The sequence below is a fragment of the Nomascus leucogenys genome, chromosome X (assembly GCF_006542625.1).
Source record: "Nomascus leucogenys isolate Asia chromosome X, Asia_NLE_v1, whole genome shotgun sequence".
Classification (NCBI taxonomy): Eukaryota; Metazoa; Chordata; class Mammalia; order Primates; family Hylobatidae; genus Nomascus; species Nomascus leucogenys.
The window spans coordinates 15,048,069-15,060,539 of record NC_044406.1 but is presented as its reverse complement, the minus strand read 5'-3'; the positions used below and the strand labels follow the sequence as shown (position 1 = coordinate 15,060,539).

The following is a 12,471-nucleotide window of genomic DNA, read 5'->3' as shown; positions in this document are numbered from 1 at the left end:
TTTTCCCTTGCACAAATCCGACATTCTGTTTCCAGCACTGTTTGAAACTTGGAATCACTTTGTTTCAACTTGGAATCACTCTGCTTTTTGACTGTTGAGTTGCATGGTTGATGTTGCCAGGGGCCATTCTTGCACCACGTGGTGCAAAAATATTTTATTTCTGTGGTGACAACATTGACAAGTAGGGTAGATGCTATAGATTTGACTTCTGGGTCTGCTGCTTATTGAGTAATTTTTTCTAAGCCACCACTCCTAAACCTCCTGATCCTCCTCCTTAGGGCCGCTGTGAGGGATAGTTGAGGTGGTACTTTATAAACTCAACTGCTATCAAAATGCCACTTTCCCCGCTTTGTTACACTTCAAGCAAAAGTGAACTGAAATTAACAAAAGATTCTATTTTGCTTTCTTTTGAACAGTTCTTTTAAACATTTTAAAAAACCGTTCACCCCTGTGATTGTTTGACTTCAACTCCATACCTTGAGATATTTTTTAGGGTAAATTATTGTTAATGAACCACATTTGAGTACATCTTCCCTTGGGGCGGGATAAATGTTGGTTAAAAGGTGCTCCTTTTAACCAGATCATGGTGCACTGCAGTGTGGATGGTGTGGTGCCAGACACGAATGGAATTAATAGTACTACAGACTACCGTGTGCTTTTACCACCCTGCCTGGGTGGTATTCTACTGTTTACTATGAAATATAAAACTCATTCAAAGCAGACTAAGTTTTTGTTCCATTGCTCTTATATTTTATGGCTTCCAGGGGCCCTTTGTGAAGGAAATAAGTATAGTAGTAATACTGCTTTGGGGAAAACTGTGTGCATGACAACCTGTTTTTAAAACACGCTGTTTCACAGGAAACGGATTTTAATATAAAGTATTGTAAGGAACTCATGCATGCTGGGAATCCTAACTATGCCATTAAAATCTTTAAATTCCAACCACCTCTTTCTGTTAATAGAGAAGAAATGGTTTAACAGCTGCCTTGGGGTAGCGTAAAGGTGGACTATATGAGGCATTGCTATACCCTTTCCCTAGCACCTTGGAATATCTGTTTTCTTATGTTGGGAATTTACTGGGAGCCAGAAGTCCTTGACAAGCAAACTTCACTATGACAAACCTTTCATTTGTCAAGAGCCACATGTTGGCCGGGCACAGTGGGTCTGTAATCCCAGCCTATAATCCCAGCACTTTGGGAAGCCGAGGCAGGCGGATCACTTGAGGTCAGGAGTTCAAGACCAGCCTGGCCAACATGGCGAAACCCTGTCTCTACTAAAAATACAAAAATTAGCTGGGCATGGTGGTGGATTCTTGTAATCCCAGCTCCTTGGTGGCTGAGGCACGAGAATCGCTTGAACCTGGGAGGCAGAGTTTGCAGTGAGTCAAGGTCACACCACTGTGCTCTAGCCTGGGTGTCAGAGTGAGACTCTGTCTCAAAAGAAAAAAAAAGGGGGGGGTGGCCCGGGTGTGGTAGCTCACGCCTGTAATTCCAGCACTTTGGGAGGCCCAGGTGGGCGGATCACCTGAGGTTGGGAGTTTGAGACCAGCCTGACCAACATGGAGAAACCCTGTCTCTACTAAAAATACAAAATTAGCCGGGTGTGGTGGCGCATGCCTGTGATCCCAGCTACTCAGGAGGCTGAGGCAGGAGAATCGCTTGAACCCAGGAGGCGAAGACTGTGGTGAGCTGAGATCGCGCCATTGCACTCCAGCCTGGGCAACAAGAGCAAAACTCTGTCTCAAAAAAAAAAAAAAAAAAAAAGAAAAAGAAAAGAACTACATGTTGACCATTGTGGTAAAGTCTTGTCAGTATAGTGATTCCTCTGTGTTGCTGCTGGTGATTTTGGTTTTGTCTTGCAAGAAATGGTACCATAAAATACTTTTTAAAAAGAGAGTTTTCATGACTTGGGAGGCACATGCATGCATAAGAGATATTTGCTGTGATTTTCATTAATGGTAGATAGACCTTTAAAAAAAACTTTTGGCGAGGCATGGTGGCTCACACCTGTAATCCCAGTACTTTGAGAGGCTGAGGTGGGAGTATTGCTTTAGTCCAGGAGTTCTAGGCCAGCCTGGGCAACATAGTGAGACCCCATTCCTACAAAAAATAAAAATAAAATGTTAGCTGGGCATGGTGGCGTGTGCCTGTAGTCCCAGCTACTCGGGAGGCTGAGTTGGGAGGATCGCTTGAGCCCAGAGGTGGAGGCTGCAGTAAGCTGTGATTGTGCCACTGCACTCCAGCCTGGGTGACAGAGCAAGACCCTGTCTCAAAAAGAAATTTTTTTAAGGAAATGACAAGGACCATTGCATGGTGACTGTAGTTTGCTTTTTAAAAATCATTATTCGTTTTTAGATCGGTACTATCCAATATAACTTTCTACACTGATAGAAATGTTCTATAATCTGCACTATCATATATGGTAGGCGCTAGGTGCACATGGCTACTGAGCACTTGCAGTTTGACAGGTGCAAGTGAGGAATGGAATTTTAAATTTTATTTCATTTTAACTGATTTAAATTTAGATAGCCACTGTGGCTTGTGGCTACCATATTGGACAGTGCAGTTTAAAAATTTTCCCCTCTTCTTGGGAGGCCGAAGCAGGCAGATCACTTGAGGTCAGGAGTTTGAGACCAGCCTGCAACATGGAGACCCCGTCTCTACTAAAAATATAAAAAATTAGCTGGGCGTGGTGGTGGGTGTCTGTAATCCTAGTTACTCAGGAGGCTGAGACAGGAGAATTGCTTGAACCTGGGAGGCAGAGGTTGTAGTGAGCCCAAATCATGCCACTGCACTCCAGCCTGGGTGACAGAGCGAGACACTATCTTAAATAAATAAATTAATTAAAAATTTCCCCTCTTCAAATGTAACAAGACACATAGGGACATGTCTGTATTTTATGCCACTTCATAAAATTTAACATGCAAGACTGTAATATATGATAATTCTTCCCTGTGAGAAACATGTGTGTGTGTGTGTTTGTGTGTATAAAAGATTACTTAAAAAGATAGGTTAGTCCTGAGATAGAGCTGGATATCTTGAATTAAATGAAAATATACCCAGATACATCTACCTTATGACTTGTTTGTTCTGTGTGAAACAGAAATGAACCCGGCATAGAGTAGTGCTCACAGCACATGTGTAGCACAGAGTGCACTCACATTTTATTGCATGTGCAAGAGCCACTGTTGGTCTGCATTCAGATGACCCACATTTTATTTCTAGCAGTTGATTTTTATTGGCAGATGAATGTACTAAAATCAGCAAGTTCAGCAGTAACGTATATTTTGATAATTCTGTTCTTGAGTGTCATGGTTTATTTTATTGTCCTACCCCCAGTCTCTGAACATATATGAAAGACAATTAGTGAACCCAGTCATTAACCTTGGAGATGAATAAATTCAAGCTGAACTTCATTTTGTTAAACTCAGCCTGTGCCATTCGGATGTGTTGGCAGAGCTTGGGGCAGACAGCCATCAGATAGGAAATGAGAGCTGTTAGGTTAGAAACAGGCCCGCCCAAGTCCACTTGCTAATGTGGGTAGGAAATTATACTTGGCATAGGAAACAATTCTGAAAATCATACACTTAGCAGTTTTTATTGGTTCTTTATGTTTCCATGACTTTTTGAGGAGATACCAAGTTATGAATATATAACCCCTATCAATAGCAACATCTTATATTTTTATATAGTTTTCAGAGCAAGTTTATACAGTTTGACTCTCAAAACATTTTGGTGAGTTTGGAGGTATTATTGCCACTTTTTCTAGACTCAGAAGTCAATGACTTGTCCAAAGGTACATGGCTCATAAAGAGTATAACCAGGAGCGTGGGGGGAAGATATGAGCTCACTGTATTCTTCCCCAGGCGTAGAGATGGGGAAGGAAGTGGGTGCCAAATCTGGCACCCAAGGAAATGAAGTTCCCTCAGTCCTTTGGCCCTTGTCACTTGCGTTAGGGGACATGCCCTAGTGGGTCCTGCTGCCCTACCTGCGGCACAGCTTAAACCCCACCCTGTGCCCCAAGCTAGTATGATGGGGATTCTGGCTTCACCTTGAAGGATCTATGTGCCAAGGAGGTCACTTGAACGTCCTTGACCTTCATTTCATCTCAGATGGGGAGTTGAGTGCAACTTCCAAATCCCCTTTCTTGGCTAATTCTGACACAAAATGTTGCATAGAACCAGGAAGGATTCTCCATTTGAGCAGGGAGAGTGCATGGATAGGATGTATCAGCTTTTTTGGCTGTTGTTTTTGATTTCTCTGAACTAAAGTCTAAGTAGGAGGTATCTTTCTACTTGATTGGTTTTAAGGATATGTTGTTTTATATGTTTATCTAACATATGTTGTCTTTTCTGCCAATTCTGAATCTTCTATCTCCTCTCCTTATTCTAGTGCTCTCTCCCGCCCACCACCTACGCTGTTTTTGTTCAAAAGTCAGAGAAGGAAGTGAGCATGCAAATCAGGAAACAGATTGTCTTTTTGCCTATACAGATTTGTCTGTGATTTTGTTTATTAATATTCACTCATATGTTTAGAGCAAAATCTTTCTTTTCTAGTCTATCAGCATAGGGTTTCTCCAATTGTTCCCTTTCCTAAAAACAAACAAACAAAAAAAAGTAAAATTTCACCTGTTAGGGAATTCAGACTTTTTTTTTTTTGAGACAGAGTCTTGCTCTGTCGCCCAGGCTGGAGTACAGTGGCGTGATCTCGGCTCATTGCAAGCTCCACCTCCCGGGTTCACGCCATTCTCTTGCCTCAGCCTCCCGAGTAGCTGGGACTACAGGCGCCCACCACCACACCCGGCTAGTTTTTTGTATTTTTAGTAGAGTTGGGGTTTCACTGTTAGCCAGGATGGTCTCGATCTCCTGACCTCGTGATCCGCCTGCCTTGGCCTCCCAACGTGCTGGGATTACAGGCGTGAGCCACCGCACCCGGACGGGAATTCGGACTTTTATTGCTATAAATCAGCAAAAGTTTGGCCAAGGCTGGGGATGGGTCAGGCATGAAACATTTCCTTGTAATATCATCTCCATAGATCAGTAGAACTCTAGTGGAGTGGATCAGTGTGCTGATTTATTTGGAACTGAGTAAGAGGAACCACAAACAGAGCCCACAGCTCAGAGTGAAAGTTGAGTTGCAGAACTATCTCATGGGGAAGGTGTATTTCTAAGGCAACCCAACCTGGCGATATTTATGTCAATAATTGGTCCTATTTTGAATACTATCTGTGACTCAAGGTAATCAGGGCATTCCATATATTTCTAATTTTGAAATTTGCATAATTGTGAAAATTATTTCTCCAACTCTTGGACCTATGAGAATGTTGGAAGGGAAAACTTTCATGCTCTTGACCTAAAATCATAATGAAAACGTGATCTGAAGGAGATAAGATTTCAAGGCAAGTGTAGAGAGTGCGTTAACATTTTTTATGGCATTGCAGGGTGTTCTCTGGGTCTTGAGCCAATATGCATGTCTTAGTCCTCATGACCACCAAGTTCAAGCTCCTGTGCAATTTGCTGATCATAGATGATTAGTTCCTCTGTAATGAGGAGGCGCTGTGATTCTCAAACACAGAGGCCAGCACAGATCTGGATCTAGGGAGGTGCTGTGGTCCTTAAAACACAGAGCCAAAAGCCAAACTGCAGCTGAGAAGAATTATAGCATTTGGCTAATGTAATCAGGGATACGCAGCTGTGTTCACTGTTCTCTAGTCCTTTCATGTTGCTAGAGGGGAGAAAAGATAGTTTTTCCTCTACCCATCATAGGTTCATGGCCAAGGCCCTGATAACAAAAAAAACAGATTAACAAGCAAAAAGCATACAGTTGGGCACAGCAGCAGGTGCCTATAATCCCAGTTACTTGGAGGGCTGAGGTGGGAGGATCCCTTGAGGCCAGGAGTTGGAGACTAGCCTGGGCAACAGTGAGGCACCACCTCCCCACACTCACACACACACACACACTCCAGCCCCATTTCTAAAAAAAAAAAAAAAAAAAAAGAGAGCGAAAAGCATACAAATTTATTTAATGTAAGTATTATGGGAACCTTCATAAGGAAATGAAGACTCAAAGAAACAGGTAAACTCTGGTGTTTCTAAAACAGACCTGATGAAGAGAGTCATGGAGAGTTATAATAGAGCAAAGAGTGTGATCTCATGGTAATAGAGCAGGGGAACTTAGCAAGGCCTGTTTATTCAGATTCTTCTCTGGGATCCTGTGTCTTCAGAGATAAGGATGCTTGTTTCCTCTGAGTATGGGGGTTGGGGGTACCCCTCACCTGAGGGCCTTTTGACCTGCTTGAAGAAGGTCAGATAATCCTTCCTGGGTGTTACAACCTGCTTCAGTGGGGCAAGGTCAGAGAGAACTTCTTGCACATGCTGTCTCAAATTCCTTCAGCTTCATGCAATGTATACGTGGGGGTTGTTATGGTTAGAGTCATAATAGTCTAGGTCAGGGGTTGACAGACTTTTTCTGTAAGGTTAGAGAGTAAATATGTTAGGCTTATGAGCCATATGCAATATGCCAAGATGCCATATTTTGGGGTAGTGTGTCCTGAACTCCCTCATTGCCAAAGGAAACAGTTGTCATCAGAAGAGTGAAGAATGAGAAAAACAAACTGAAGATCCAGGTAATATCGTATGCTATGTTATTACATTGAAGAACAAATTTACATCAGTAGGAGTAGGACTAAGTGATGCTCAACCTCAGAGGGACTGAGGTTTAGGCCCTAGTATGACAAGAGTAGCTTCACAGAAAATAAATAGGTCCATCAACTCAGGCTTTCATTTTAAATCAGTTTGTTAATATAACACCTCTAGTAGAAAGCAAGCAATAGCTAAGGTGGCAGGAAGGCAATCTACTTTCAAGGCTTTTATTAAAGTATAGAAATGATCAGTGGTCTTCAGAAGATTATAAATTTCAGTCTAAATTGAAATGAGTTTTAAAATTTTCTGAATAAGTAACTTCCAGTTTACGATGAAAATAAGTAAAAGAATATTCCTTAGTATTTTCTCTCATACTAAGGGGTTAATATGGAATGTGTTTGAAATTATAAATTGAATAATTGTCCAGGTTTTTTTTTATACCTTGCTAAATTAGTTCCTCTTTTAATCTAGTGATAGATACAGTGATGCCAGTGATGACAGCTTTTCAGAGCCAAGGATAGCTGAGTTGGAAATAAGCTGAAACGAATACATGACTGGGAATAATGGGGACTGCCTGTGAGGGTAAGATGGAATCTTCGAGGATTGTTCATTTCTCTCATGGACAAGCTGTCATCTTGGTATAGAGGGGGGTATTATAGAACTTGCCTCACAGGATCTTGCCCCTTTGAGATACTCCCATTTGACTGGCACGGTTAGCAGGACAGGCATGACAGCCCATGACAGAGTGTTTGGGGAAAATGGAATGCACCTTGGGCCAGGACAAAAAAAAAAATATAAGTACACCTATAAATGTATACGTGGGGGCTGTTGTGGTTAGAGTCATAATAGTCTAGGCCAGGGGTTGACAGACTTTTTCTGTAAGGTCAGAGAGTAAATATCTTAGGCTTATGAGCCATGCAGTTCCTGCGGCAACTAAATTCTGCTGTTGTAGCAGGAAAGCAACCATAGACAATATGTAAGTGAACAGGCATGGATGTGTTCCAATAAAATTTTATTTACAAAAACAGTTTGCTGATCCCTGGTCTAGGCCACTCAAAGAGCAGATTTCCTTGGATTTGTATAAAATAAAATAAAATAGTATTTGATTTCTTTGTAGGGAGATGCAAGAGACAGGCTTAGTGTCTAAGGGCAGCTTATTTTTCCATTGCTCTATTAGGCACTATTAGAATACCAGCCTGGATAGCTTCAGTAAATTTATTCTCAGTGGCAGATAGTGCCTGGATTGCCCTAGGCATTATGGCAGGCCTTGACTTGTATAAGTTGTTCTTTAGCAGACAGCAGCTTTTGGAAGACTTGTAAAGAGTTCATTGCTTTCCTGTGAGATCTCTTCATGTTCACCAGGGAATATGCAAAGCTGTGTCTATTTAGTTTTGCCTCAAACATGGAGACCTTTTGGAGAAAGCCAAAATGGCGCAAAGGTTAGCTGGAGATATTGAAAGACTTGTATTATTCAGTTCCTGGTGTTGCTAATATTTATATTCTTTTCTTTTAAGCCTCTGAAATAATTGAAGGCAAGATGAAGGAACTATCTGAAGAAATCACTACACTCTTAGAGAATCCCTCTGTTCTCCAGCAAACATGGGATGTAAAGCCTCACAGGGAATCTGATAATACATACTTCTGTCAACCAGAACCAGAGGGGTAGTTTTCTTTTCCCTCCAGAGGCAGCCTTTGGTACTTAAAATATCTGTAGCTGATTAAATTTTTCCCAACAACCTCACTGGGGAGAAAGTGTGTTCATGTTTTGTCCAGCGGATCAGGATGTTAGGATGACGAGCAAGAGTCCAGGTCACTGTGCCTTTGCTGTGTTGTATGGAAAGGATGGCAGGGAACATGCTGTAAGTAATTTTGAGTAAGAAAATGAGTCACTGTCTTACCTGGAACTCAGCCACAGATTTGCGTGTGGTCCAAGATCATTTCAGTTTCTCACCCTGTTTATTTCCTGGTAAAAGTAAAATTGAATAGGTCCAAGACTTGGGGGTGGCAAGTAAGGCTTTGCCTCAGGCACAAAATTTAAGGGGGCTCCAAAAAACTCAGGAATCAAGATCAGTAATACAGTTTGAGTATCCCTTATGTGAAATGCTTGGGGCTGGAAGTGTTTTGAATTTCAGATTTTGGAATATTTGCATATACATGAGATATCTTGGGGATGACACTCAAGACTAAACATAAAATTCATTTATGCTTCATATACACCTTATACACATAGCCTAAAGGTAATTTGATACAATATTTTAAATAATTTTGTGCATGAAACAAAGTTTCGACTGCATTTTTACTGTGATTTCTGGCATGAGATCAGGTATGGAATTTTCCACTTCTAGCGTCATGTTGGCATTCAAAAATTTTGGAATTTTGGAGCATTTTGGATTTTCAGATTAGGGATGCTCAACCTGTATATATATTTTTTAATCGACATGAAATTCACATAACATAGAATTAACTATTTTGAAGCGAACAATTTGGTTGCATTCACTGATGTTGAGCAACCACCACCTTTAACTATTTCCAAAACATTTTCGTCACTCCAAAATAAATGCCTGTACACACTAGCAGTCACTCCCTATCTTCCCCTCCACCTGTCTGCTGGCAACCAATGATCTCCTTTTTATTTCTGTGGCTTTTTCTATTCTGGATATTTCATATAAGTGGAGTTATACAATATATGTGGTCTTTTGTGTCTGGCTTCTTCTGAGACAGTAGGAAGGGGGCTTGGCTTTGGCTCACCCCCACTAGAGCATTTTTTCATGCATTCCCATTTGATCACAAAACCCATACTACTACCTCATTGACACCATACCTGCTAACCTTGAGGCTTTAGTCATACAAAGAAAATGGCCTTTCTATATTGTTCTTCTGTGCTCTCATAATTCTTAACCATGTCTTTTACTTAAACAATTCCAGGAACTGGCCTTAGGAGATCCAAATAGGGAACCAAGATTGCAGAGTGTCCCATCTTGGGAGGGAATGCTGAATAATTAATTGATTTACAGCATTGTTGCTGCTGGCCAGACCACCAGGCGGCCCATTACTCAAGATAATCATCACAACCAGATGATGCTAACCTATATCTTCTACCCTTTGCCTGCTTTGTCTGGGAAAAGTCTTTTGGCTCCATGTCAATTTCTATTGCATTGAGAGCCCAAGAGCCCGGGTCAGTGAGGCTTCCATTTAGCATGATGTTTGCAGGGTTTACCCATGTTGTAGCATGTGTCAGAACTTCATTCCTTTCTATGGCTGAATAAAATTCCATTGTATGAATATACCACAATTTGTTTCCACTTTTTGGTTATTGTGAATAATACTACGAACAATCACATGCAAATGTTTGTTGGAGTGCCTGTTTTTAATTCTTTTGGGGTGTATGCCTAGGAGTGGAATTGCTGTGTCATATGTAATTCTCTTTAACTTCTGAAGAAGGATCAGTAATATTTCAATGCAATATTATTTTAAAAAGTCAAAATTAGGCCAGGTGCGGTGGCTCACGCCTGTAATCCTAGCACTTTGGGAGGCCAAGGTGGGCAGATCACGAGGTCAGGATTCGAGACCAGCCTGGCCAACATGGTGAAACCCCGTCTCTACCTAAAATACAAAAATTAGCTGGGCATGGTGGCCCGTGCCTGTAATCCCAGCTACTTGGGAGGCTGAGACAGGAGAATTGCTTGAGCCTGGGAGGCGGAGGCTGCAGTGAGCCGAGATCGCACCATTGCACTCCAGCCTGAGCAACAAGAGCAAGACTCCGTCTCAAAAAAAAAAAAAAAAATCAAAATGAAAAAATTCACATTTGAACACAATATCAAATTAAAGACAGGATCCAGCCCTGTACCTCCTTCACTGCCCCCAGTCCTTGCCCCATTCCCTGACATTCTTATCTAGTATCCTTTCTACTTTTTCCTGTTGAATGTGCTTGAGATGACTTGGTTGTTGCCTACATTTAAGCTTTCTAATACTAATTTAAATATTTTAATTGTTTAGTTAATTTTTTTGTGGTGGTTTTGCTCCCCCCCCAACTTTTTTTTAATGCCATAAGGTATTATGGCCTTATTTTGTAAGATGCCACAGAAAATTCATCTACCAAGCACATACAAAAATGAAATGAGTAATTCTGGTAAACAAAAAAATTAAAGAGCTTCAGGGCCCTACTTGCGAAAATTACAGCTTGAAGATCACAAGAGGCTCCAAATGAAAAGCCCGCACGCAAGGTAGGTTAAAAGCTGGACTAGGCCTCATACAGAGGGGGTTGGAAGCTCAGAGGCAACACTTTTAACATCACAAAGGGGTAGTCTGGCTTAAATGGAAGTTTTCAATTTTAATGATTGTGATTTCTAAAGTAACAGAGTGCTTTCCTGTGGGCTAATGATGCATGTAAACAGGACCAGAAAGACAAGCACTTAAGAAACAATAAACCATCCTGTCCCCTTGAACTTGGAACATAGGGAAGCACAGAAGGACAGTAGCATGGCTGCTTAGCATACAGGTACTGGAACAAGAGTGAGACATGAGCACATAGAAAGTTACTATAAATCATTACTCAACAAATGTTTCTTGAGCCAGGCATGGTGATAGGGGTCCCAGTCCAGACCCCAAAAGAGGGTTCTTGGATCTCGCGCAAGAAAGAATTTGGGGCAAATCCATAGAATAAAGTTTATTAGAGAAGTAAGAGAGACAAAAGAATGGCTACTCCATAGACACAGCAGCGGCATGAGCTGCTGACTGGGTATACGTATGGTTATGTCTTGATCATATGCTAAATAAAGGGTAGATCATGAGTTTTCTGGGAAAGGGGTGGGGAATTCCTGGAACTGAGGGTTCCTCCCCTTTTTAGACTATATAGGGTAACTTCTGAACACTGCCATGGCATTTGTAAGCTGTCATGGTGCTAGTGGAAATTTCTTTAAGCATGCTAATGCATTATAATTTGAGTATAATGAGCAGTGAGGATGACAAGAGGTCACTTTTCTCACCATCTTGGTTTTGGCTGGCTTCTATACCACATCTTGTTTTATGGTCAGAGTTTTTATGACCTGTATCTTATGATACCAGTCCTGCCAACCTCCTATCTCATCCTGTGACTAAGAATGCCTAACCCCCTGGGAATGCAGCCCAGTAGGTCTCAGCTTCATTTTACCCAGCCCTTATTCAAGATGGAGTCACTCTGGTTCAAATGCCTCTCACAATGTCAGGTGCCAGGGGTGCAGTGGGGAGTAACCTTGGATAGAATAGAAAAGGAACTCAGTTCCTTTTTCACATTTTTTTTTCTTCTTTTCTTGTCTCACTGATCACAAGACCCACACCACTGCCTCGCTGACAATTGGTTTTAGATAAGGCTTCAAGCTTACAAAGAAAATAGCCATTCTTCTGTGCTCTCATAATGTTTAACCATGCCTTTTGCTTAAAAGAATTACAGGAACTGGCCTTAGGAAATCTAAACATCAAACCGAGGTTTCAGAGTGTCCCATCATGGGAAGGGAAGGAACCCTGAACAATTGATTTGCAGCCTTGTTACTGCTGGCCAGACCCCCAGATGGCCCATTACTCAAGATAACCATCACAACTAGATATGCTAACCAGCATCTCCTACCCCTCACGTGCTTTGCCCAGGCCAGCCTGCATACCCTACCCATGATACCAATTCCTGTGTTTGCCTAATAAAAAAAAATCCCTACCACCTTTTCAGGGAGTCAGCTTGAGGGTCCTTATACCTCTGGTGTCTCCCCTGCACTCGAGCACAAGCCCCAAGATAAAAGCCTTTTCTGGAAATCTGCTTGTCCCCATGTTAATTTTTATTACATGATGGGCCCAAGAGCCTG

The 12,471-nt window shown here is 41.7% G+C and overlaps 1 protein-coding gene across 3 annotated transcripts in view; it reads left to right on the top strand.

Annotated features, from left to right (window-relative positions):
- The window catches only part of CTPS2 (CTP synthase 2), a 122,780-nt gene extending 112,848 nt beyond the window's left edge, over positions 1-9,932 (top strand). For 2 of the 3 annotated variants that reach the window (XM_030807072.1, XM_003261090.3), the window contains exons 18-19: positions 7,112-7,222; positions 8,155-9,932. In XM_030807072.1, coding sequence (XP_030662932.1) covers positions 7,112-7,181 — 70 coding nt within the window. In that variant the 3' untranslated portion in view covers positions 7,182-7,222; positions 8,155-9,932. Of the gene's footprint in view, positions 1-4,391; positions 4,607-7,111; positions 7,223-8,154 lie in introns of those variants that run through there. The other variant, XM_030807073.1, reaches the window with a different exon arrangement.
- The last annotated feature ends 2,539 nt before the right edge of the window (positions 9,933-12,471 follow it).